Below are 27,985 nucleotides of genomic sequence, written 5' to 3' on the forward strand. Positions count from 1 at the left end.
GCTGTGGCTATGGAAGTGGAAATATCTGCACATTCCTTACGACTGACCATAGTCATCTCCTTTACATATATCAGAACACAAACATAAGCCTGATGCTCAAATGTGAACATATCATGCACTGCACACTACTACTAAGTATAATAATACTTGCCCAATAAATGATTCCCCACAATGCAAAGTAATACTGATCGAAAATCAATGATGGGTGGGCATCTCTCTAAGGTTTTTCTTGCAAGTGCTATGAAAGAGAGACGTCATTGGCCAGATGCTTAAAAAACAAAACTATCTCAACAACCACTGTATGTTATTGTCATAAGCAGTCTTGGTTCTACATCTCCAAGCAAGTATACATGTTAAAGGCTATACCCGCTTTACAAATCGAGGTATGACATTTCCTCTGAAAGAAATGTTTTTTCCAGACAAATACCAAGACAGTGATGGTAGGAATGTGTATTATCAGACCAACATGTAGCCCACGATGCAACCTCGTGATAAAATTAACGCATTTTGAAAGTGATTCGGCTAAGGAACGTGGTATGTAAGCAGGATTTGCGAATCCCTCACACCGTACAGCTAGATAATTCTATAGTATTTGTAGTGCATTCTGTCTTGATACTATATCAGAGGTTCTGCGATATATCCACTGAGTTATAGGCGACGACTGATTGAGAACAAACACAACAGTAGTAGTAGATAATGTGCTGATTGAGGTTGTAAGAAAATGTACACTATGTTCTCAGATCTCTAGTGTTACACTATCCACTAGAAGTGATGTCCATGATCTTGAATCAGGTATTTCCATTCAAGCACTTACCTGCATCAGATCACATCCACTAGTGAATAATATTTCTGGCACTCTCATATCTTGCAACAAGTCACCTTCCTCGAACCTGTCTGCTACAGTAAAATTACAATCTGGTTTTAGCCAGTCCCTACACATCCTGCAGCTGCGCTCATTTCTACAGCTCCGGGCATGTTATCATTCCATTTTAAGTCGGAACTGAGCAGAAGGCAGAGAAAACCATACCCACCACCTTCTGCAACATGTGTAGAAACAGAGCAACCTGAGTTAGCGCGACAGGAGCATGTTTTGACCATTCCATGAAAATGTGCGCACTGTGCAAACTACATACAAGTACTATAGGTCTGTGTCCATTCAAGTATATCACCCAAACATGCTATCAGCGTTATTCTTTACCACCAAACAGAGAAAAATTAAGAACTATAGAAGTTCCACTAACTTCGATCAATATAGAACTCATCTAGGCACCATTGCTCGCACGATGATGCATAGCTGTGCTGCGGCTCCAGTGCGGAGAGGGAGTTTTCGCAATTGTTCCCCAGAATAGCGCAGCATGCAGCCCTCCAAGTATTCCTAATGGTATACACAGTCACTCACTGAATTTACAGCTCAAACTGCTGCTGCTACTACCGCTTGTGTGGCACGATCATATTAAGTAAACAAGCACTGCAGAGGCCACTTTAAAGTTTGATCACCTACACTCGAGACGAATGATCGTATCCCACAGACTATACTAAATCACATGAGACTCTCCCTCTGGTCCTGTTCAGTTCTTTGAAACAATGTTTTCTAACACGCTTTTGTACAATGCCAAACATTTCGTTTTTCTGCCACGACTCGTTCTGGGATTCTTCCGCAAGGCATGCATATACACAGACATACAGAAAACAGAGCAAACGCTCTCTGAATGTGGGGGTGACTGGATACAGTAGAGTACAGTGCTATATTACACCTTCCGATCAGTACATCTCCCGATCAGTGCATTTGGGCTAGGTGTTGGCAGCTGTGCTACAATTTACAACCAATTTTAAAACACAGAACAAGAGGTTATGACGTGATTGCATGGATAGATCTGCCATAAAGTCGATAGAATTGTGAAAAATGATGAGGGAATTGGTATAAATTGACCAAATGTGGGGACCAAATGTGGGGAAATTGAGAATGTACTTGCATATCTTCTGGTTCGCGCCGAACAATTTATACATGGGAACAAGAATGCGGCAACAAGAGGAATCCGAGAAAACGTCAACATCAAAACGAAGGGAATCAGGGAGGAAGTAAATTTTTTCCCGTTGAGACAGCATTATACTGTATGTCTATTGTGGTTCCAGTATACACGCGAGTTGACTACTGTATTTGATGCTTTTCATGAGGACAGAGAGAGATCCACCTGTAAACTAACTTGCAGCTGCATTATAGGATAACAGAGAGTGGACAGGGTGATCAATTGAGAGGAAGTTGTAACGAGGTACAATTTAATGGTTGACTGATGCATTCTAGACAAGGAAAAGTTGCTGCAGATCAATTTTTCCATTGTTCTGTCCGGATGCATCAGTCACGTGATATAGTTCTAGGTCATATAAAGCCACGTGTTCTGTATGTGGTTTAAAGCACTATCTACTTTTGATGGTTAACGGTAAACCTGTCGGTCATCAAAGGACTTCCATACATGCCCGAATCTCGTGGTCGTGCGATAGCGTTCTCGCTTCCCACGCCTGGGTTCCCGGGTTCGATTCCCGGCGGGGTCAGGGATTTTCTCTGCCTCGTGATGGCTGGGTGTTGTGTGCTGTCCTTAGGTTAGTTAGGTTTAAGTAGTTCTAAGTTCTAGGGGACTGATGACCATAGATGTTAAGTCCCATAGTGCTCAGAGCCATTTGAACCATTTGAACTTCCATACTTCCATCTCATGTGTGATGAAACTTGACACATTCCTTTAAACGAACTTTGATTTATGTGATGTACTCCATCCCCCTGTCGCATCTCGGGTGTAAAATAGTGACTTCAGCGTCATAACTAAGATAGCGATAGGTGCTTAGGAGGTGCAGTAATCCCCGTGTACACATTTGACCGACAGATGTGCTGTTTACCAAGTTAGTGACGGAACGACTTGTAATTTTCACATGTCGGATGCTGCTGCTATGCGTTTATCTGTTTCCTTGTAGGAGGTATCCCCCACTACTAACGATCATTTTATATAGGACTGATGAAGGAAGCGTATAATTTCTAAACCGTGATCGGATGTGAACAGTGGACAATATACATCTCCAGAAAGCTATATTGCGCTCGTATCACACAGAGCAAGTGTTTTAGAGAAGTAGCTTTTTTTCATTTTACGTTCAATAACATAGTTTATCGTAGAGAAACCGGGCAGAAGAATGTATGTCGTGCACTTGAAACATATTTCTCACAGTGAAAACAATGCTACATTCCATACCACTGATGGGAGGTCAGAAACACATGTGATCTAACATTATAGACCGTTGTAGGTGCAGAACATTGTAGCCAATACCTTCCAGGTACCGATCCTAGACTCTAAAACAATACTTTAGAGTTGATAGCTTGGTTGATTTACATAACAATATGTCTAACTCCATCCATCCAGAGGTCCATCGTGCATAAAAATCATTCTCATCTTGTTCTTCTTCACTAACTATCTGCTATTACATCACGACACTTTGAAATCTGTTACTATACATAGATAAGGAGTGCTAAACTCCTCGACATGGGCGCCGCTCCAGATGGGTGACGACTCGGAAAGGACGTACTGCACAGTCATCTATACATATTCGCAATGATACTCGCAGAGTGGAGAAGGGGTGGTTTAGCTATGATACTGAAATTGGGGAAACATGCTGTCACATCATTGGCCTGTGTTGAAGTTGAAGAAACTGCTTAAATTGTTCACGCTATCAACTGTGATGCTTATTATTAGAATACATCGATGGTGTCTTTTCCATCCCATCTGTTCACTGGCACGCTGTTGGTTACCACATAATGATTGACTGATATCGCTTGGTTGGGATGAGGAAAGAGTCTTGCTGGATGGAAAGCACCTTCTGGGGTGGATAACGCCAAAACACTGATCGCGTACATGAGTCGCAAAGGGAACGCAGAGCCATCAGCTATTCCCTCACTGTGCGAGACAAGTATAAATGCAGAGCTCGTGAATCACCTTCGGACTGTAGTTTGGAAACCTACGCCAACGCTGTAAGACTCTTCCGATTTCCTTATGTTGTAAGTATCTTTTATTTAATATCAGCCGATGTGAGGCGTCTTATGCTATCCGCCGTAAGAACATGATTTACACCGTGCAACGTCTACATTCCAGCAAAATGTCTTGGCTCAGAACTTATTAATGTCAGGTTAGAACCAGGCACAGGCCTCGAAGTAATGGCAGAAAAACGAAATGTTTTAGCATTGCACAAAAGCGTATTATAAGACAGTGTTTCAAACAACTAAACAGAACCAGACGGAGAGTCTCATACAATAGTTTGTCGGATATGATCGTTCGCCTAGTTCGGTGATCAAACTTTAAAGTGGCCTCTGCAGTGCCTGTATTTTGATATGATCGTGCAACACTGGCGATAGTAGCAGCAGCAGTTTGAGGTGTAAATTCGGTGAGGGACTGGTTATACCGTTAGGAATGCTTGGAGGGCTGCATGCTGCGCCATTCTGGGGAACAATTGCCAAAACTTCCTCTCCGCGCTGGAGCCACAGCACATCTATGCGTCATCGTGCGAGCAATGGTGCCTAGGTGAGTTCTATGTTGAACGAAGTTAGTGTAACTTCTATAGTCCTTAATTTTTCTCTGTTTGGGTGTAGAGAATAATGTTGATAGGATGTTGGGGTGACAGATTTGAATGGACGTGGCTCGGTAGTACCTGTATGAAGTTTACACAATGCGCGCATTTCCATCGAATGGTCAAAACATACTCCTGTCGCACTAACTCAGGTCGCTCTGTTTCTACACAGGTTGCAGGAGGTGGTGGGTATGGTTTTCTCTGCCTTCTGCTCAGTTCCGACTTAAAATGGAATGATAACATGCACGGAGCTGTAGAAATGGGGTCAGCTGCAAGACACATAGGGACTGGCTACAAGCAGATTGTAATTTTACTGTAACAGACAGTTTCAAGGAAGGTGACTCATTGCGAGATATGAGTGTGCCAGAAATATGATTCACATGCGGGTGTAATCCGATGCAGGTAAGTGCTTGAATGGAAATACCTGATTCGAAATCATGGAGATCATTTCTAGCGGATAGTGTGACACTAATCTGACAACATAGTGTACATTTTCTTACAACCTCAATGAGCACATCATCTACTAATACAGTTGTGTTCCTTCTCAATCAGTCGTCGCCTATAACTCAGTGGATATATCGCAGAACTTCTGATATAGTATCGGGACAGAATGCACTACAAATACTATAGAATTATCTAGCTGTACGGTGTGAGGGAGTCGCAAATCCCGCTTACATACCACGTTCCTTAGCCGAATCACTTTCAAAATGCGTTAATTTTATCACGAGGTTGCATCGTGGGCTACATGTTGGTCTAATAATACACATTCCTACCATCGCCGTCATGGTATTTGTCCGGAAAAAACACCTCATTCAGAGGTAATGTAGCACCTTGATTTCTAAAGTGGGTATAGCTTTTAACATGGATACTCGCAAGAAAACTAAGAGTCATGCCCACCCATCATTGATTTTCGATCAGTATTACTTTGCATTGTGTGGAATCTTTTATTGGGCAAGTATTAATACACTTAGTGGTAGTGTGCAGTGCGTGATATGTTCGCAATTGAGCATCAGGCTTATAATGTATGTGTTTGTGTTCCGATGTATGTAAAGGAGATGACTATGGTCAGTCGTAAGGAATGTGCAGATGTTGCCATTTCCAGAGCCACAGCCTTCAACAGGGTGTATTTCCAATACTTCAGTCATTGTCGAATACCATTCTTTTGAGACCACGATCATAACATTTAATTCTAAGTATAATTATAAAACATACATATGATCGGTTTTCGAAAATGATTAAGTGTATGCATCGACTATGGAGGCAATGATTCACGTTTCCCATTAACGGCAGCAGCTGTCCGAATGCAGATGCCTGTTGGAGTATGTGAATGTATCTTAGTTAACTTTGCCATCGTCTAGACAACCAAATAGCGAACTAATACTAAATATGTGTTGGGCGGTTTTGTGATCAAGTGGAAATTTGAGAAGAATGTGTATGGAGGTGCGTTTGTGCTGGACCATTATTCGCTCCCATGTAAATTGTTCAGTTGATTGGTTCTGCACATTTCGCACCTTTATCTAGTTGAGAGAAGATCGATTGTGGAGTATGCATCTAGCATGTGGAAGACACGTTTGTTATCTAGACATGGGAAAGACCTTAGTCGGATTGTAAATTATAGGTATGATTTGGAATGTGTCACATCAACGACATCGGTATTCGAAAGTCGAAATATCACATTCCTCTATTTGTTTGAAGTTACTCAGTGGTCTATAGCACACTGAACATCGCTAAAGTTTGGGTTTGTAGAGAAATAATTTCCAGTCTATATGTTGGGAATTATGTTGCGCCAGCGATCGGTAGGATGCTGCCTAGTGCTTGATATTGAGAAGTAGCGCGAAAATGGTCTCCTATTATGGCGAACTATGTGAAAATACGTGTGTTCTTGTAATCCCCGAGTCTGGACATGTGCGTAGAAAAGCGAAAAGCAAGGAATCAGGTTCAGATCAGGAACAGTAACGTGTTTATGCCGAGAGGAAACAATCCCGAATTTGTAGAGCAGTTCTGAGAGTTCGGTCCGCTTAGGGTGCTCTGATGTAAAAGGGATGATATTGTATGGCAGAGGATATGAATTGTACGTTTACTACAACGACACAGTACGCGGTAATATATTGCTGGGTTGGATATCAGTTTCACCCTCTAATATTCAAGCTCCTGTCCTGTGTTAGAGCACCGTAATTGAGTAAGAATCTTTCTGTATTTGACAATATGTGAGGCACTTTGTGAGGTTTAGTTGTCGGTGCAATATGGTGATCAGTGTAAAATACACTCCTGGAAATGGAAAAAAGAACACATTGACACCGGTGTGTCAGACCCACCATACTTGCTCCGGACACTGCGAGAGGGCTGTACAAGCAATGATCACACGCACAGCACAGTGGACACACCAGGAACCGCGGTGTTGGCCGTCGAATGGCGCTAGCTGCGCAGCATTTGTGCACTGCCGCCGTCAGTGTCAGCCAGTTTGCCGTGGCATACGGAGCTCCATCGCAGTCTTTAACACTGGTAGCATGCCGCGACAGCGTGGACGTGAACCGTATGTGCAGTTGATGGACTTTGAGCGAGGGCGTATAGTGGGCATGCGGGAGGCCGGGTGGACGTACCACCGAATTGCTCAACACGTGGGGTGTGAGGTCTCCACAGTACATCGATGTTGTCGCCAGTGGTCGGCGGAAGGTGCACGTGCCCGTCGACCTGGGACCGGACCGCAGCGATGCACGGATGCACGGATGCACGCCAAGACCGTAGGATCCTACGCAGTGCCGTAGGGGACCGCACCGTCACTTCCCAGCAAATTAGGGACACTGTTGCTCCTGGGGTATCGGCGAGGACCATTCGCAACCGTCTCCATGAAGCTGGGCTACGGTCCCGCACACCGTTAGGCCGTCTTCCGCTCACGCCCCAACATCGTGCAGCCCGCCTCCAGTGGTGTCGCGACAGGCGTGAATGGAGGGACGAATGGAGACGTGTCGTCTTCAGCGATGAGAGTCGCTTCTGCCTTGGTGCCAATGATGGTCGTATGCGTGTTTGGCGCCGTGCAGGTGAGCGCCACAATCAGGACTGCATACGACCGAGGCACACAGGGCCAACACCCGGCATCATGGTGTGGGGAGCGATCTCCTACACTGGCCGTACACCACTGGTGATCGTCGAGGGGACACTGAATAGTGCACGGTACATCCAAACCGTCATCGAACCCATCGTTCTACCATTCCTAGACCGGCAAGGGAACTTGCTGTTCCAACAGGACAATGCACGTCCGCATGTATCCCGTGCCACCCAACGTGCTCTAGAAGGTGTAAGTCAACTACCCTGGCCAGCAAGATCTCCGGATCTGTCCCCCATTGAGCATGTTTGGGACTGGATGAAGCGTCGTCTCATGCGGTCTGCACGTCCAGCACGAACGCTGGTCCAACTGAGGCGCCAGGTGGAAATGGCATGGCAAGCCGTTCCACAGGACTACATCCAGCATCTCTACGATCGTCTCCATGGGAGAATAGCAGCCTGCATTGCTGCGAAAGGTGGATATACACTGTACTAGTGCCGACATTGTGCATGCTCTGTTGCCTGTGTCTATGTGCCTGTGGTTCTGTCAGTGTGATCATGTGATGTATCTGACCCCAGGAATGTGTCAATAAAGTTTCCCCTTCCTGGGACAATGAATTCACGGTGTTCTTATTTCAGTTTCCAGGATTGTAGTTTATTGCCGTTGAATGTCATGTCTGTAGAAAAAAAGAAAAGGCTGACAGTGCTTGCCTAGGACTGAGGAGCACCGAGACATATAACTGGTGTGAGTGTCGGCATACCATAATTTTTTCAGGTGATGTACAGGTACAAAAGATACTGCACTGTTTGTGTAAAATGTATATATATTGTATTGTAAAGTTATTGTGGCTTACATTGTGTAAACTATGTATATAGTGCATTGATGTATAGTTTCAGAACATCGATAACCACCAGGGCATGAGAGAGATTTTTTATGTGGAAAATTATGTGCACTATAGATACTGAGATTCGATCCAAAAGCACAACCGTCAAGAGCAGAAATTATGTGTACATCGATTGGTGTCGGACTGCTGCAGCAATTGTAATAATATTTAATTGTAGTTAGACTGGCAAATATGTTCCTGGCTTCCAATATTCTTGTGAGTCTCGTATGTACTTGATGATCTGTAGAAATAATTTTACCGATGAAAGTCCCATCTGCAAAATGAAAGAAAGGGTGCATGGTGCTTTGATACCGGAGGCATCAGTAATTCGGCGGGTAAATTCGGTAAGAGCCAATTATAATGCTCAGTTCATTCACATCCTTTATGCTGTGATATACCTATCCCAGGGACCATTTGTGTATGTTGAAAGCAGGAAAGGTAACATATGATGGAGTGGGTACCATGTTAGGTCCATGACGAAGACTGCATTCGACGTTTATTATGCGTTATTTTCGTAACACGTTCTGTTAGGGCAAAAGTTTTCCTGCATACAAGCTGAGACATCAGGAAAGCGAGCGTTAACTATTTCTGGGACACCGTACAATTTCCACGGTTCTTATTTTTTACATAGTCACGTGACATGAGTATAAGATTGAGAACTTTGTTAGATGCGTTTGCGAAGGTTTGTAGCTACTCTGTGATGAATGGTACGAACACGTGCTGCCCGGTGGTGTCTTGCATTTGGAGGCTGTCTGAGTGCGCCTTGCAGTTCTGTGACGTCAGTATAACAGTGACTGTATACTTGAAATAGAGGCAACTTTCACCTGAGTTCAACAGCGGCACACAGCTGTGATGATGCGTACGTCCAGTGTCTAGGTGATGAAGTATTTTGCAAGGAATTTCTCAAGTGTCTAGTATGAAAGGGGCGCCACCACCTCATGCGTGTGGGACATTAATGGGCACATGTGTGTGATTTGACTGCTCACGGCCACGTCACTTTGCAGGGGCTATCGTTAACCTCTTGAGCTGTCTAGTGGACAGGGGGTGGCGAACGGAGCTTGCGCATGTCTGTTTGATTATTTTGCAAGCAGTCTGTAGGCTGTGCTATGTGTTATTTAGACAATTTACAATTTCGTGTCTGCACATCAGTGTACTGAATTATTTAGAAGTAGTGGAACAGTTTTTGTTTAGCACGATCTGTGACATCCATATGTCCTTACACACACAAACACATCATGAGTGTTGGGACAGCATGATCTGTAACATCAGTATGGGCGTCACACACATGTCACGAGCGGTGGAACAGCACACTCTGTGACATTGGTATCCATGCATCAGAGGTGTTCCGTTAGAATGACGATAGAGAGAAAGCGGTCAAACATAAGAGAGGGATGATAGCACACTCTGGTGGTGGTGCTGTGCTTTAGGTCAGTTGGGCTCTGGACCTCGTGGCAAACACACTGGATGGCGGTAGTGGCTCAAATTGTTTAAATAAAAGACAGCAGCATGATTTCGACAGTTGACGATTAGCAAGCATGTTTGCAGGGTCTTCTAGTGGTTTGCATGTCTGAAAGCTGTGTGACGTGACCCCAAGCATGTCAGAGTGTGTATTTTGTATCAGCGTAATAAATATACTCCATCCCTAAATAAATTGTTCCAAAATAAATGAAGTACACTCGTTCCTCTCTCCACCAGCCCAGTGCATGTCTGAGTCCTTCTCTCACGAATCCCTAGGAGGAGGTGGCGATCGGGTGACTTAAGTTAGTGGAGGTAATCCAAGTGTCCTTTCTTTCACGCCATTTTTTAGGGTAGCAGAGGTAGCCCAATTGTCATACCTTCATGCCAAAATTCAAACTTGGCGCCAGTTCCTAGGATGATGTGGTAGTTGGATGACTTAGGTTAGTTGAGGTAGTCAAAGTGTCCTTTCTTTCACTCCATGTTCTTAGCTTAGTAGAGATATGCGAATTGACTTTTCGTTACCACCAAAATTCAAACTTGGCGCCAGTTCCAAGGAAGAGGTGGTGGTCTGGTGAGTTAGGATAGTGGGGATAGCCCAAATGACATATTTTCCCTCGATTTTTTTTGGTTAGTAGACATAACAGTGGTGTGATGCATTATCCCATTGGAATTTGAACTTCCTGCTAATTTTCTGTGGGAGGGAAGGGGGGTTAGGTTAGTTGAAGTAGTCCAATTGACCTATCTTCCCACAAAAATTCAAACTTCTCACCAGGGGGGGGTGTGACACTTGCATCATCAACTGACGTGATAGCCGCCATCTTGGATGACGTCATTCACTGTGCATATTAGTACACGTTAGCCCACCAACATGGGTTGGTAAGGGGACGTGGTGGTCAGTTGATGATTGTGGTGGAGACTTTAACTACTTCCTTCTAAGTCCAGGTAGGTGTGGCACTCACAAAAATCTGTGAAAATTGGAATTTCCCACCTGGGTGGGGGATGTGGCACTTTTTTAACTTCCCACCGCCGCCATCTTGGATTTGTGGTGGGAACCTTATCAGTGTGCCCGGTACATCACAGGTCTAATGGTACTTGCATATTTCCCTGACGTCATGGTCGCCATCTTGGACTATAGCGCACTCTGGTGGTGGCACTGTGTACTAGGTCTGTTTGAGTCAGGACCTCGTGGCCAACACACTGTTTCCCACCATCTTGGATTACATCACAGATGAGAGCGCCCACTGGCTGCAGTACTGTTTACTATGTCAGTTGGAGTCTGGACCTTGTGGTGAACACACTGGATGGCTGTACTGCATGAAATTGTTGAAATAAAGACTTATATCCAGCACTGGTTGAGTTCTTTTCCCACAAATCCTTAGGAAGAGGTGGTGCTCATGTGACTTAGGTTAGTGGAGGTAACCTTTCTTTCATGCCATTTTCTCAGCTTAGTCGAGATACGAGAATTGACCTTTCTTTACCACCAAAATTCAAACTTGGCGCCAGTTCCTAGGAAGAGGTGGCAGTCAGGTGACTTTGGTATCTGGATGTAGCCCAAGTGACCTATCTTCCTTCGATTTTCTTAGGTTAGAAGAGATAACTGTGGTGTGATGCATTATCCTCTTGAAATTTGAATTTCCCGCCATTTTCTGGGGGAGGTGGTTACATTAATGGAGGTAGCCCAATTGACCTATCTCCCGCCAAAATTCAAATTTCCCACCAAAATCAGCCATCTTATATGACGTCATAGCCGCCATCTTGGTTGACGTCATGTGCTGTTGCCAAGTCTACATGCCACCACCTTGGATGATGTCATCGCCGCCATCTTGCACACATCTGGCAACAATGCAGAGAGGGGTGGTGTTCCCTTTGCTCCAATGCTATTGCCAACTTCAACAAGATGATACCAGGCATTTTCTTACGTTTTGTCTGTTTGCCTCAACTTTACCCTGTGGGATCGTCTAGGACGTCATCTCCGTTCCAATGCCACTATCCGAGGTTATCAGGTTCAAATGGTTCAAATGGCTCTGAGCACTATGGGACTCAACATCTTAGGTCATAAGTCCCCTAGAACTTAGAACTACTTAAACCTAACTAACCTAAGGACATCACACACACCCATGCCCGAAGCAGGATTCGAACCTGCGACCGTAGCAGTCCCGCGGTTCCGGACTGCAGCGCCAGAACCGCACGGCCACCGCGGCCGGCGAGGTTATCAGGGACAGATACGACAGTTGTAGGCTAGCCTGACGCAGGAGAGGATACAACGGCTTTATCAAACCCTTCTCAACTGAATAAGTGCATGCATCCGGCTGAGATGGGGTGCAACGGTATACTGATAAGCGGGTTCGTACTGTCAACTTCTTTGTAAATTTGACTCGATTTTGTAATCACTGAAATAATGTCACTTACCTCCCAACGTTTCGAGTGCTATTTCATTTCCTCTTCCCCTTCTGGATGCTTCACTTCTTTTGTCCGGCTGTTGTGGTTTTTCAACCTGCAAATCACATCAAAAAGATGGTATGCTAAACTGTATTGTGACTCAGAATACTAATTGTTCTGAGGTGGGATAAATCACAATGGCTGCAGTAGGATTGAAAATGATCTTGTCTAGTTTGCAGCTAAGATAGGATCCAAACAAAACCCCTTGCTGAAACTGATTCACCGCATTGCTACCATTATTTTTTCTGTTATAATGAAGTGAGGTGCAGAGATCGCTGTAGGAGAGCAGTAAGTTGTGTGATGGTTGACCATGTTAACATGCAACACAATGCGACAAAACATATCGCAGTGCACAGCGAGAATAATTAGACTTCGTATGACGAACAATTTAGGCTGCAGGTTTTAAGAGAAAGGCTGTAAATATGCATATGATGGCACGCAGATGGTGTATAATCGTCACATCTTCAAACTCTCGCTTCCCGGCGGAATTAAACTGGTGAAGCATGTATTAAACTTATACACAGAATTAGTGACATTTACGGTACCGTAGTTAGTAAACAGTAAGTCATACGTAGGTTACTATTCATAACTAACTTAAAGCTACAAACATTACATGCATCTAGACAGATTACTTACAGATTACAGGGACGAATGGAGACGTGTCGTCTTCAGCGATGAGCCGTGCAGGTGAGCGCCACAATCAGGACTGCATACGACCGAGGCACACAGGGCCAACACCCGGCATCATGGTGTGGGGAGCGATCTCCTACACTGGCCGTACACCACTGGTGATCGTAGAGGGGACACTGAATAGTGCACGGTACATCCAAACCGTCATCGAACCCATCGTTCTACCATTCCTAGACCGGCAAGGGAACTTGCTGTTCCAACAGGACAATGCACGTCCGCCTGTATCCCGTGCCACCCAACGTGCTCTAGAAGGTGTAAGTCAACTACCCTGGCCAGCAAGATCTCCGGATCTGTCCCCCATTGAGCATGTTTGGGACTGGATGAAGCGTCGTCTCACGCGGTCTGCACGTCCAGCACGAACGCTGGTCCAACTGAGGCGCCAGGTGGAAATGGCATGGCAAGCCGTTCCACAGGACTACATCCAGCATCTCTACGATCGTCTCCATGGGAGAATAGCAGCCTGCATTGCTGCGAAAGGTGGATATACACTGTACTAGTGCCGACATTGTGCATGCTCTGTTGCCTGTGTCTATGTGCCTGTGGTTCTGTCAGTGTGATCATGTGATGTATCTGACCCCAGGAACGTGTCAATAAAGTTTCCCCTTCCTGGGACAATGAATTCACGGTGTTCTTATTTCAATTTCCAGGAGTGTATATTGATCTGTCGCTTTGAAAATGACTATATTATTGGAAATGTGCTGCACCTAAAAATCCCTTCTGTAATGATAATGTGCACGTCGCAAGCTCGTTTTTGTGCGTGGACCAACCCGACGTAAGCCACGTCTGGCGTGCTTAACGATGAGAAACATGGTCGTGTGAGGACGGCTTTAGGTCTGGTGGTCTCCAGTTCCGCAAGAGCGCGGAGTGAAGGTGGTGACCCACGAGGCGGGCTATTTTGAACGGCGGTGGCGTCTTGTCAGGAGCTTCGCGTCGCAACGCCTGCACTGTAGCGTGGGTGGGGCAGGGTGGGGGGGGGGGGGTGGAGAGGTGTTTACCGCCTCCGCCGCCTGCGCTGTTTCCTCAGCCTAGTGGCCTGAGCTGCTCCCTTCATATCTCCGTCGGCCTCCGTGCACGTCGGAACCAGCCATGAAGCTCGGGTGAGTACCACCGCAGCGCCAGCGCCTTTACACGTGACACGTTTTGCGGAAGACGAAAACCGAATTTCGGGAAAAAATTTTCGTTGCCGTATTTCCGTGTTACACTTGAATCGATTTTGCTTGTGTTATCAAAAAACAGTTCTACAAACATTAATCGTTTTTCACGAATGGTGTTCGTAAATTTTGTCAAATCGGTGAAGTGAGGTTACAGTACCTTGGTAATTCATAGAGAGAACTATTTCCTTACAAATTGTAGCAAACTCTTAAGGGCGAAGAGGATATAAGAAATCAACCTTCAATAGCTTACGATTTACGGCGCGACGTAAAAAAACATTATTTATTTATTTATTTTGACAGAATTTTACTTAACCGACATTCGTCTTCGTCAGTGATCTACAATGCGGCCCGTAGCAGGTATCCGTGCGGCCGTTGTTCGCAGCCGTATTTGAGGATAATAGACTCTTACAAGGGAAACTTCCCATTCCGTCAAAAACTGAACACAAATAAACATGAAAACAGGAAGAAGGCGTGCTGAACTGTGAAGAAACAGGCAAAATAGAAACAGAAAAAGGTCCATGAAAAGCCACGGCGTCATGGTTATACGGTGACGGTGTTGGACTGCTAAGGGGGAGATCCGCTTTCAAATCTCCCTCGCACCTTATATAAAATTATGAACTTTGCGTCCGGTCACTGGCGTGTCTCTCCGCTGTATTCAAATCTGTCGTGTCGTCGTGTAACGTCGGTTTGCAACAGTACGGTGTAAGGATGGGACCCCCAGACGTACGTGCCTCCTATTTAATCTACGAATGTACCAAGTACATGACTCTTGCGTTCCGTTTTGGAAGTTTTGACTCTTGAATTTCCTTGTTGTAACGTAGTTCACAGCCGTCTATTGTTGTTTTCGTTTCTGTGAAAGGTCTATGCGGCATCTCGCATGCTCTCACTAATCGTCACATTTACTTGCGACGGTAATATATTTTTACCACTTGACCGATATTCTATAACCAATGTATAGTATGACGGTTGCCGAGAATACAGAAGAAAAACAAACACGTCAATGATCGAATGGAAAGTTCATAATATTGTGAAAAAAAATTAGGGCAGGAGAGTGATTTAACACGGATCTTCTACTTTGCAGTCCAACATAGTGACCACACAACCACGACGCCGTGGTTCTGATCGTTCACTGTTTCTATTGTGCTTCTTTTTTCGCAGTTCAGTACACCTTCCTCCTGTTATCGTGCTTGACCTGTGTTCAGTTTTTGACGGGCTGTCCACTGTGCCATTTTACCAACAAATCTGCGGCGGCTGCGATGGGGAGTTTCCATTATTAGCAAGTAACAGTCGAATTCAGAAACGCGAACTAACGGTAAAAGTTTCAAAGCTAACAGCTGAGAGGAGGAATGCTTTATTGTTTGTCTTGCAGAACTGACAACTCACGCACAGGTCCTACCGATCAGCTGCTACGGCATAAATTTTGATATAGAAGTAACATGGATTCACGTCTATGAATTGCAGAGACGGCCATATTAAAATGGGATACTTATTTGAAGCACGGAATATGAAATTAAGTTAATACTATTGTAGTGCAACACAATGAGCATAGTAAAAGAAAATATATGTACAGAACATTTATAAACATTTGTGATCGTGTCTCTTATTGTATAATGTATTTAAAAATTGGTCCAGTTACTGTTATAAATCAATTAATCATCAACTCACACAGACAGCACAACAGAAATTCGTCAGGTAATTACAGTCATGCCTTTGGCGTCGCTGAGGGTGGCAGCAAACTGAAATAGAGAATAGTCGACACGACGTGCTCTGAATGGTGCCAAGTCTTATCCATTAGTACGTAGTTTGGGATAGGCGGACAACATATCGCCCCCTTAATACTGAAGGCTCATTACTTTTTCTCGTATGTTACCAATTAGCAATAAGATCGGTACGCATGCGGCCCGAGGTGAGATCCCACTATGTCAGTACTGGCTCTTAAGCAAAAAGGTCCAACGACTGCTCGTCTACTCCAGACTTATATCCCTTCAAACCAGTTGCCACAAGATATTACACTCGAATGCCAGCGTTTTTTTCAAAATTTGGCCACAAATTGACGAACAAGCAGCGAGTGAGAGCAGGTGCATTATCGTGGGCTGAACTGTTTCGATAGGAATCCAGGGGCTTGTTTCGAACCGTTTCATGCAAACAGCGTTGAACTTGTAAGTAATTCTCCTCATTTATGATTCGACTTGTGCTAAAGCCTCATGGTGGACTACGCCGCTAATTTGACCGCAACTTTCGAACTTTCTTCGGTCTTGGCGACCCAGAATGCTTCCAGTGGGACGACTGAGCTTTAATATCGACGTCATATCCGTAAACCCCGTATGACACCTCCTGTTATGACCTGCTTCAGAAGTTCTGCATCGTTGTTAACTTTACCTGTCGAGTACTGAGTTACTTACATTCGCCGCTGTTTTTGCTCGAAATCGAACAGTCTTTTAACAGATTTCGTTTTCGGAAACTTCAAGCCCAAAATATCCGAAAATATTTCAAGGTACGAGACAATATGCCAACATCATCGGCACCTTCTCTGACTGCGATTGGGTGATTGCTTATAACAATTTCTTTCACTTTTTCCAAGTGTTTCATCGGCTGTTGATGTGTTGGTGCGTCGTATTCAGAACGCTTATAGCACTCGTAAACCCTTGATTTTCTCACAGAAGACTCATGGAAACCTTTCTTTAACATTTGCGCTTCTTTACTCCGTTTTTATGCCAATATTTAATATAAATTTGTTGATGCTTTTTTATGCTGTTGTTGTGGTCTTCAGTCCGAAAACTAGTTTGCGGCAGCTACTCTATCCTGTGCAAGCCTCTTCATCTCCAAATAATTATTGCAACCTACATCCTTCTGAATCTGCTTACTGTATTCATGTCATAGGTTCTCTCTACAATTTGTACCCCCATCACGTCCCTCTAATACTAAATTAGTGATCCGTTGATGGCTCAGAATGTGTCCTACGAAACGATCACTTCTTCTAGTCAGGTTGTTGACGAACATTGTTGCGCAATCTTCTTGAAACTTTCACATTAAAGGTTTCGTTGACGGTCTGACCGGGGGGAACAAGCTGAGTGAGCCACGCTCTTGGCATCCTGAAAGCAAATCAGCCTTGTTTTGATAATTATTTGACTTTGCGAAATTTTTTGGACGGCGTGATGATAATGTTTTCCACTGGCTTGATTCTTGCTTCTAACCATAACACCATGACTCATCACCAGTAATGACCTCTGACAGAAAATCTGGATCAGTTTTAAGCGGTTGTTTCAAAGCACAAGTCTCAACTCCACGTTCCCTTTGACTGTCAGTCTGAACCTGTATTCTCATGTTATAATATTGTAATTGACACCAGTTCATCAATTTAAGTAACTTGTAAGTTACATTTCACTGCACACGTTTCTGTTGGTCATAGTATATGGGCAATATGTGAGAAGTAGGGACTGATAGTGTTTGCACGTGTGTTGATAATTCAGCAAGGGACTGGATAACAGCATTGCTGGTTCTAAGGTCAATTCCAAAAACTTTGTGAGTGCACAAGTGGTGATTATGGACTTGCTATATTCTCTGCAAGACTCTTCAATGGTGATTGTGCACCCGCACAGTCACAACAGATGGCTGCTGGCCATCTCTACAAGGACTACAGTGGGTCTGCATCTCTGATGACCCGCCAATACCATTATTTCTACAAGGACTACAGTGGGTCTGCACATCTGGTGGCCCACCAATACCACAATCTCTACCAGGACTACAGTGTGCCTGTCCAAAATTTCTACAAGAACTGCAGTGGGTCTGCACCTCTGGTGGCCCACCAGTACCATAATCTCTACCAGGACTACAGTGGGTCTCATGCCAATATTTAATATAAATTTGTTGATGCTTTTTTATGCTGTTGTTGTGGTCTTCAGTCCGAAAACTAGTTTGCGGCAGCTACTCTATCCTGTGCAAGCCTCTTCATCTCCAAATAATTATTGCAACCTACATCCTTCTGAATCTGCTTACTGTATTCATGTCATAGGTTCTCTCTACAATTTGTACCCCCATCACGTCCCTCTAATACTAAATTAGTGATCCGTTGATGGCTCAGAATGTGTCCTACGAAACGATCACTTCTTCTAGTCAGGTTGTGCCACAAATTTCTTTTCTCCCCAATTCTGTTCAACGTATCATCATTAGTGTCGTGATCTATCCATCTAATCTTCAGCAGTCTTCCGTATCTCCATACTTCAAAAGCTTCTATTTCCTTCTTGTCAGAACTGTTTATCGTCCATCTTTCACTTCCATACATGGCTACACTCCATACGAATACTTACAGAAAAGACTTTTTAACAGATAAATCTACGTTCGATGTTAACAAATTTCTCTTCTTCAGAAACACTTTTCTTCCCGTTGCCACTCCACTCTTCATATCCCCTCTACTTCGGCTATCATCAGTTATTTTGCTATCCAATTAACAAAACTCATCTGCTGTTTTAAGTGTCTCGTTTCCTAATCTGACTACCTCAACATCATCTGATTTAATTCTACTACGTTTCATTATCCTTCTTTTACTTTTGCTGAGTTTCATCTTATGTCCTCCTTTCGATACACTGTCCATTCCGTTCAGTTGCTCTTCCAAGTCATTTGCTAACTCTGATTGAATTACAATGTCATTAGCAAACCTCAACGTTCTTATTTCCTCTCCCTGAACTTTAATTCCTACTCCAATTTTTTCTATGGTTTCCATTACTGCTTACTCAATGTAAAGATTATATAACATCGAGATACGCTACAATCCTGTCTCACTTCCCTTCTCAACCACTGCTTCCTCTTTTTATACAAAACAAATAATCGCCGTCACTATAAAAAAAACATGTAAACTTTCTGACAGCTGACAGAAGGCTAAATATCCGACATGGCTAACGATGTAGGATACATTTCACTAATGTCTATCAACACTGCAACGAAAACTCGCACGATCCAGACTACTACAAAATGCGAAATTACAAAATCTGCATTAATTTTTCAATACATGTCGTACACATACTCCATGAACTTGTGCGCTCTCTGTGCAAACGATGCATGAGTGTGCTGCCATCATGCTGGCAACAGACTGTTTTGAACACCACAATACTTTACTAGGCATTGTCCTGATCCTGCTGGAGGTGGTATGCTGTTGCCTTCCTCCAACCTTAGAACTGATTCTCCCAGCAACATATTATAGGAGGACTGCTTAACGTGGATTCCGAACCAATGAGCAGTTCGAAACTTTTTACGCCAAAAAACATTGCCAGAGGTGAAGGAATTGATAATTGAAAGCACAGGGAGTTGAAAAAGTATTCTATTTTTTAGAGGTGGCAGTATGGACAAAAACAAGAAAAAATGTCGTGTAAACATGGGCACAAAACCGTTTATCTTACGATCTATGAGCACTTGTTCATCTTCAGTACTGTGAAACGCATCTCTTCTACTGAAAGCTCTTTGCTATTATGGACAATCAAGAAAATGCAGTTTTAAACAACTGGATTATGCGATTACTGTAAAACAGCAGAGCTTCTAATGTAACCCGTTCGCTGTTACATACGACCTACGCTTGTGAGCCATCGCTAAAGGAGGTACTCAATGTGATATTCACTCACTGTAAGAATGCTTCCTCTGTCCAACGTCTTAGGGAATCACGCACTTTCAGAAAACTCCAGGATGGCCGAGGATGCGCTGGCAGGGATAGATGACGTGCTCCTGAAGTGTTTGTACATCATGAATGGAGCTTGCATACACCAGACAATCCAAGTATCCCCATAACCAAAATTATAAGGGATGATCAGGGAACCGCGCTGGCCAATGTATTGGGAGTACCCGACCACTGCATTGTCTACTAAACGTCTACATCTACATCTACACTCCTGGAAATTGAAATAAGAACACCGTGAATTCATTGTCCCAGGAAGGGGAAACTTTATTGACACATTCCTGGGGTCAGATACATCACATGATCACACTGACAGAACCACAGGCACATAGACACAGGCAACAGAGCATGCACAATGTCGGCTCTAGTACAGTGTATATCCACCTTCCGCAGCAATGCAGGCTGCTATTCTCCAATGGAGACGATCGTAGAGATGCTGGATGTAGTCCTGTGGAACGCCTTGCCATGCCATTTCCACCTGGCACCTCAGTTGGACCAGCGTTCGTGCTGGACGTGCAGACCGCGTGAGACGACGCTTCATCCAGTCCCAAACATGCTCAATGGGGGACAGATCCGGAGATCTTGCTGGCCAGGGTAGTTGACTTACACCTTCTAGAGCACGTTGGGTGGCACGGGATACATGCGGACGTGCATTGTCCTGTTGGAACAGCAAGTTCCCTTGCCGGTCTAGGAATGGTAGAACGATGGGTTCGATGACGGTTTGGATGTACCGTGCACTACTCAGTGTCCCCTCGACGATCACCAGTGGTGTACGGCCAGTGTAGGAGATCGCTCCCCACACCATGATGCCGGGTGTTGGCCCTGTGTGCCTCGGTCGTATGCAGTCCTGATTGTGGCGCTCACCTGCACGGCGCCAAAACGCATACGACCATCATTGGCACCAAGGCAGAAGCGACTCTCATCGCTGAAGACGACACGTCTCCATTCGTCCCTCCAATCACGCCTGTCGCGACATCACTGGAGGCGGGCTGCACGATGTTGGGGCGTGAGCGGAAGACGGCCTAACGGTGTGCGGGACCGTAGCCCAGCTTCATGGAGACGGTTGCGAATGGTCCTCGCCGATACCCCAGGAGCAACAGTGTCCCTAATTTGCTGGGAAGTGGCGGTGCGGTCCCCTACGGCACTGCATAGGATCCTACGGTCTTGGCGTGCATCCGTGCGTCGCTGCGGTCCGGTCCCAGGTCGACGGGCACTGGCGACAACATCGATGTACTGTGGAGACCTCACGCCCCACGTGTTGAGCAATTCGGCGGTACGTCCACCCGGCCTCCCGCATGCCCACTATACGCCCTCGCTCAAAGTCCGTCAACTGCACATACGGTTCACGTCGACGCTGTCGCGGCATGCTACCAGTGTTAAAGACTGCGATGGAGCTCCGCATGCCACGGCAAACTGGCTGACACTGACGGCGGCGGTGCACAAATGCTGCGCAGCTAGCGCCATTCGACGGCCAACACCGTGGTTCCTGGTGTGTCCGCTGTGCCGTGCGTGTGATCATTGCTTGTACAGCCCTCTCGCAGTGTCCGGAACAACTATGGTGGGTCTGACACACCGGTGTCAATGTGTTCTTTTTTCCATTTCCAGGAGTGTATTATGCTTTTTCAGCCCTCATTTTCCGACGCTCTGAAGTGGAGTAATCACGCGGCACTGCAACATTAACGTGTGACTAAAATCAAACGGCAAAGCGTCCCTTTAAAAGCCCCTAGTTCGGGAACACTCGCAACGCACCCAGGCTTCTTTGTTGAGAACGTTACAAAAATACCAGTCAGAAACTCGTGGCTGCTCTAGGTCTGTAGAGAGGCGAACTCCACCTAATGGGTGTCGAAGGGTTACCTAATTAAAGCCAAAATTTCAGTCATATACGAGGGCTGTTCAGAAAGTAAGCTCCAATTGATCGCGAAATGGAAACGACTATGATAATCCGATAAAGCTTTGCACAGATGTGTTGGGCAGTGTCTCTAGTATGACTCTAGATAGCATCACGTCACTCCTCTCATTTCTGAGCTCACAGTGATCGCGTAAAGTTGTCTAGAGAATAGTGTCTCCCGCCAAGTACGAGGACCTGGTGAGAAATTTCGCCTGAAGCTATACAGCCAACATTACATAACTGTCGTGCGGTTTCTTCTACAAGGCAATATTCTCAGCCGCATTCTGAAGGGGCAATGAAGATGCTCCTGCATCGTTTTCAATTGGAAATGTTTGACTACCCACAATACAGCCCGTAATTGACTCCCCCTGCGTTTCATTTCTGCTCACATGAACCGCTGGCTATGAATACAACATTTTGGCACAGAAAACGAGCTGTAGGCCAGCGTAGAGAATTGGCGGAAAGCACTGGCGGCTGTCTTTTATGATGAGGGTATTGGAAAGTTGGTACAACGCTACGACAAATGTCTTAGTCAGAACGGCAACTACGTAGAGAAGTAGCTGGATGGTGTAGCTAACTGTTAAAAATAAAACATTTCTAATTTTCACTGTGGTTCCCATTTCGCGATCAATCGGAGCTTACTTTCTGAACAGCCCTCGTACATTTGTAACGTGCTCAACAAAGGTGCATGGGTGGCTCCGAGGATGACTTTGAGGTCTCAGAGGGACCCTTTGCCGTTTCATTCAAGCACAAGTTAATGTTGCACTCACCTGATATTTGGTCACAGGAGCGTGCAAGACAGATGAGCTGAAAAAGTGTAAGTACCCTTTGCTGCCTTGCATCACGTTTAAATTTCGTCGTACGGTATAGAATGGGCCCTAGTCCTTCCAATCTTTATACGAGAGCAACAACTGTAGTCATGCTGCACTACAAAGGGGCGCCAGCACGTACAATAGGATGCAGCCCCACAATGTGCTATGAGAAGGGTTGAAACGCCAGAGGGTGTCAGCAGAGTCATACCTTCCCCGTCTGAAGCGGCGTCGAGTCCGAAGGTGACGTCGCAGTATGCCACGTTTTTGCAACATTACAGAGGAATGTTGTACGCTGATTTCATGCGAATTTCACACTAACGCATCGCAATGAGAGGGAATTCCGGTGTTTCGAGAAAGTAATACTTTAATTCTGTTGTGCAGTGTGGAACGGTTATACAAAGGAGATAAGTTTGAAGATAATACGTATTATTAAAAAGGGAAGAAGTAGTAAATGAAGACAAGATAGGTCATATGATACTGCGAGAAGAATTACACAGAGCACTGAAAGACGTAAATGGAAACAATATGAGGGCGTCGGAGTATGTTGTTACCCACGTGACAATACAATATGTGTGTAACTTTTTTTGTAGTTCAGTTTCAGTAAGTTCATAAGTTTTAACTGAATCTCTGCTGGTTAACAAATTTATACCCACAGTAACTACGTTTGCTTCAAGTCATTATGTTTCTTGTTACTGCCTCTGCATGTATTTTATGTTTCTTTACGATTGTTTTTGTGCTACTGCGCACCCTTTTTTTCACTTTTAAGTAATTAACTTACCTGAGGATGTCCTAAAAAGGGTCTAAACTAGTTGTCCAATAAAATAAGTGACCTTGAAAGTGTGTGCATTTCTACATACATCAAACAAACTTTTGCATCGCCTCGGTTCCGAGAGTTCCGGGACCTGTACAGAAAATTGGAACAGAGATCAACATCAACATAACTGCGCATGAAAACCACACATTGCATGTTGTACCATTATACAGCGAGACCATCAGGGGTGGTGGTCCAGATTGCTGTACACACCGGTACCTCTAATACCCAGGAGCACGTCCTCTGGCTTGATACACGCCAGTATCCGTCGTAGCATACTATCCACAAGTTCATCAAGGCACTGTTGGTTCAGATTGTCCCACTTCTCAACAGCGATACGGCGCAGATCCCTCAGAGTGTTTGGTGACTAACGTCGTCCATAAACAGCCCTTTTCAATCTATCCCAAGCATGTTCGATAGGGTTCATATCTGGAGAACATGCTGGCTACTCTAGTCGAGGGACATCGTAATCCTGAAGAAAATCATTCACAAGATTTGCACGATTGGGGCGCGACTTGTCGTCCTCCATGAAGACGAATGCCTCGCCAATAAGCTGTCGATGTGGTTGTGCTATCGGCGTATTGTACAGCCGTCACGGCGCCTTCCATGACCACCAGGGGCATAGGTCAGCCCCACATAATGCCACCCCAAAATAGCAGGGAACGTCCACCTTGCTGCACTCGCTGGACGGTGTGTCTATGGCGTTCAGCCCGACCGGGTTGCCTCCAAACAAGTCTCCGACGATTGTCTGGCTGAAGGCATATGCGACACTCATCGGTGAAGCGACCCCGATGCCAATCCTGAACGGTCCATTCGGCATGTTGTTGGGCCCATCTGTATCGCGCTGTATGATGTCGTGGTTGCAAATATGGACCTCGCGATGGACGTCGGGAGTGAAGTTGCGCATCATGCAGCCTATTGCGCACAGTCTGAGTCGTAACACGACGTCCTGTGCCTGCACGAAAAGCATTATTCAACATGGTGGCGTTGCTGCCAGGGTTCCTCCGAGCCATTATCTGTAGGTAGCGGTCATCCACTGCAGTAGTAGCCATTTTGCGGCCTGAGTGAGGCATGTCATCCACAGTTACTGTGTCTCCTCCATGACCGAACAACATCGCTTTGGTTCACTCCGAGACGCTTGGACTTCCCTTGTTGAGAGCCCTTCCTGGCACAAAGTAACAATGCGGATGCGATCGAACCGCGGTATTGACCGTCTAGGCATGATTGAACTACAGACAATACAAGCCTTGTACCTCCTTCCTGGTGGAATGACTGGAACTGATCGGCTATCGAAACCCCTTCGTCTAATAGGCACTGCTCATGCATGGTTGTTTACATCTTTGGGAGGGGTTTAGTGTGTAATGGTCGCCTGGTCGTAGATATTGCTAATTGCTATAATCGCACTATTTCACTCCCATTTACGGAGCTTGTTAGCACTTGATGTTAGGTTGGCGCCATTACAATGCATTGTAGTAATCACTGCTGCTTGCTGGATCGCTGCTGTGTCTCGATGTTGATGCTGGCTCTAAATCTCGTTGTCTAGGGTTGAAAACATGAGGTCCCGTGTTTTTTATGTGCTTTTGATGATAAAGAATGAACGAAACCAACAAATATGTAAACTTCAAATATTTATTTCTCTGGTGGCCATCTTAATTCCACTGTCCACCAAAGACTATGACACAACACAACTTCCTTTACATGTTCTTTGCATTGTTTATCCATCTCAAACAATAACACACTAACACACTGTACCAAAGTGACATTCCGACTGCTTTTTTGACCCTTCTTGCTGCTCGTATTTATAACATTGTCAAAGAACTACTAAAAAGAGATATAGTTTACAAGTCACATGTACATCTGTTATCATAATTTGTGCAGAAAAGTTATTAATTTGCATCGAGTGACATAATTTAACATGTTATTAAAATGACAGACAGATTTGTTGACTTGACAGAATAATTCTTTCTTACAAAAAGTCCGTTTTTTAGAAGTTTGTCAACTGACTTCTCTAATTTGCATAAATAAGTAATTAACATGAATTATTAAGAAATACATTGGTTTTCGTCTAAAACAGGATTGATTTCGTGAATACTAAGTGAAACCGCTCCTAGTGAACAAATAGGTTTCACTGGGTGATTTTTATTTAAGGAGATCCAAAATACCTAAGTTGTACACTATTTTTCGTACTTCATATTAATTATTTAAGATGAACTCAGTGTTTTTACATGATGACATTTGCTGTATCAGTGATCAAGTGATATTAACTTTTGTGTGGGTTAGTTATTCAGTATAATTTAATGGGTTGACTGTTTATGGAGACATGTTACGCAATCATTGTTAACATACACAATAACTTTTCTATAATCATAAATACTCGTTAAACTGGTTGAATTTGGAGGGTATCGCATACTTCGGTAAAGTAAAGCCTTTAATATGTTCCGTTACAAGTGACATCTCTGAAAAGTCAAAGGGACTGTGTCTGTGATACAACATCCACAGTCAACGTCTATCTTCAGGAGTTTTGGGAACCTGGACGACACAAAACTGTTTTTGGTGTGTATATAAAAGCTCTCTACTTGAGAACTGGAGAAATAATAATCTGTGCAGGCACTAGCTGCAACGAAGTGGGAGCCTATAATGTCAGTACAGCTTCATTTGGTGTATTGCCTCCACGAGCAGTCCAGACAGCTAACGCCGACTATAAACTAGAGACCGAGCTCAGCAGCCACATTGTCTTCACAGTCCCTACATGAGTGATATATAGGGAGCTGGAGACAATTTCTCCATATTTCACTTGATACTGGTTCTTGAAACTTCACAAGTAGGCTTTTGCGGGCATATATGACCTCTTTTTTCTAAAGTCTGCTGATTTAGGTTTTACAGCATTTCTTACGTAGTTCTTCCGTGCATCAAACAAACCTGCGACCATTCATGGCGCCCTTCCTTTGATACATTCAATATTCTCTGTAAGTTCTGCCTGGTTTAAATCCCACTCACTTGTGCAATATTTTAAAATAGGATGCACGAGTGTTTTGTAAGCAGTCTCCTATGCAGACTGACGATCGCATCCTGCCATTGAACTGAATAATAATCATCATCATTTAAGATTGATTATGCCTTTCAGCGTTTAGTCTGGAGCATAGTCCCCCTTATCAAATTTCTCCATGATCCCCTATTCAGTGCTAACATTGGTGCCTCTTCTGATGTTAAGCCTATTACTTCAAAATCATTCTTAACCGAATCCAGGTACCTTCTCCTTGGTCTATCCCGGCTCCTCCTACCCTCTACTGCTGAACCCATGAGTCTCTTGGGTAACTTTGCTTCTCCCATGCGTGTAACATGACCCCACCATCTAAGCCTGTTCGCCCTGACTGCTACATCTATAGAGTTCATTCCCAGTTTTTCTTCGATTTCCTCACTGCGGACACCCTCCTGCCATTGTTCCTATCTACTATCACCTGCAATCATCCTAGCTACTTTCATATCCGTAACCTCAACCTTATTGATAAGGTAACCTGAATCTACCAAGCTTTTGCTCCCATATGAAAAAGTTGGTCGGAAGATTGAACGGCGCACAGATAACTTAGTCTTGGTACTGACTTCCTTCTTGCAGAAGAGAGTAGATCGTAACTGAGCGCTCACTGTATTACCTTTGCTACACCTCGCTTCCAGTTCTTTCACTATGTTGCCATCCTGTGAGAATATGCATCCTATCCCGGGTTCGATTCCCGGCGGGGTCAGGGATTTTCTCTGCCTCGTGATGGCTGGGTGTTGTGTGCTGTCCTTAGGTTAGTTAGGTTTAAGTAGTTCTAAGTTCTAGGGGACTTATGACCACAGCAGTTGAGTCCCATAGTGCTCAGAGCCATTTGAGCCATATGCATCCTAAGTACTTGAAACCGTCCACCTGTTCTAACTTTGTTCCTCCTATTTGGCACTCAATCCGTTTATATCTCTTTGCCCACTGACATTACTTTCGTTTGGAAGATGCTAATCTTCATACCATAGACCTAACATTTGTGATCTAGCTCTGAAATATTACTTTGCAAACTTTCAATCGAATCTGCCATCACAACTAAGTCGTCCGCATATGCAAGACTGCTTATTTTGTGTTCACATATCTTAATCTCACCCAGCCAGGCTATTGTTTTCAACATATGATCCACAAATAATATGAACAACAGTGGAGACAGGCTGCAGCATTGTCTTACACCTGAAACTACTCTGAACCATGATCTCAATTTACCGTCAACTCTAACTGCTGCCTGACTATCTATGTAAAGACCTTTAATTCCTTGCAAAAGTTTTCCTCCTATTCCAGAATCTCGTAGAACAGACAATAACGTCCTCCTAGGAACCCGGTCATATGCCTTTTCTAGATCTATAAAGCATAGATACAATTCTCTGTTCCACTCATAACACTTCTCCATTATTTGCCGTAAGCTAAAGATCTGGTCCTGACAAACTCTAAGAGGCCTAAACCCACATTGATTTTCATCCAATTTGTCCTCAGCTAATACTCGTACTTTCCTTTCAACAATACCTG

The 27,985-nt window shown here is 44.5% G+C and overlaps 1 protein-coding gene across 2 annotated transcripts in view; it reads left to right on the forward strand.

Moving 5' to 3' along the window:
* Positions 1–14,174: 14,174 nt before the first annotated feature.
* The window catches only part of LOC126109382 (uncharacterized), a 228,298-nt gene continuing 214,487 nt past the window's right edge, over positions 14,175–27,985 (forward strand). For both annotated transcript variants that reach the window (XM_049914403.1, XM_049914404.1), the window contains exon 1: positions 14,175–14,212. In XM_049914403.1, the coding sequence (XP_049770360.1) occupies positions 14,202–14,212 (11 nt within the window). In that variant the 5' untranslated portion in view covers positions 14,175–14,201. The remainder of the gene's footprint in view (positions 14,213–27,985) is intronic.

The sequence above is a fragment of the Schistocerca cancellata genome, chromosome 12, assembly GCF_023864275.1.
Source record: "Schistocerca cancellata isolate TAMUIC-IGC-003103 chromosome 12, iqSchCanc2.1, whole genome shotgun sequence".
Lineage (NCBI taxonomy): Eukaryota > Metazoa > Arthropoda > Insecta > Orthoptera > Acrididae > Schistocerca > Schistocerca cancellata.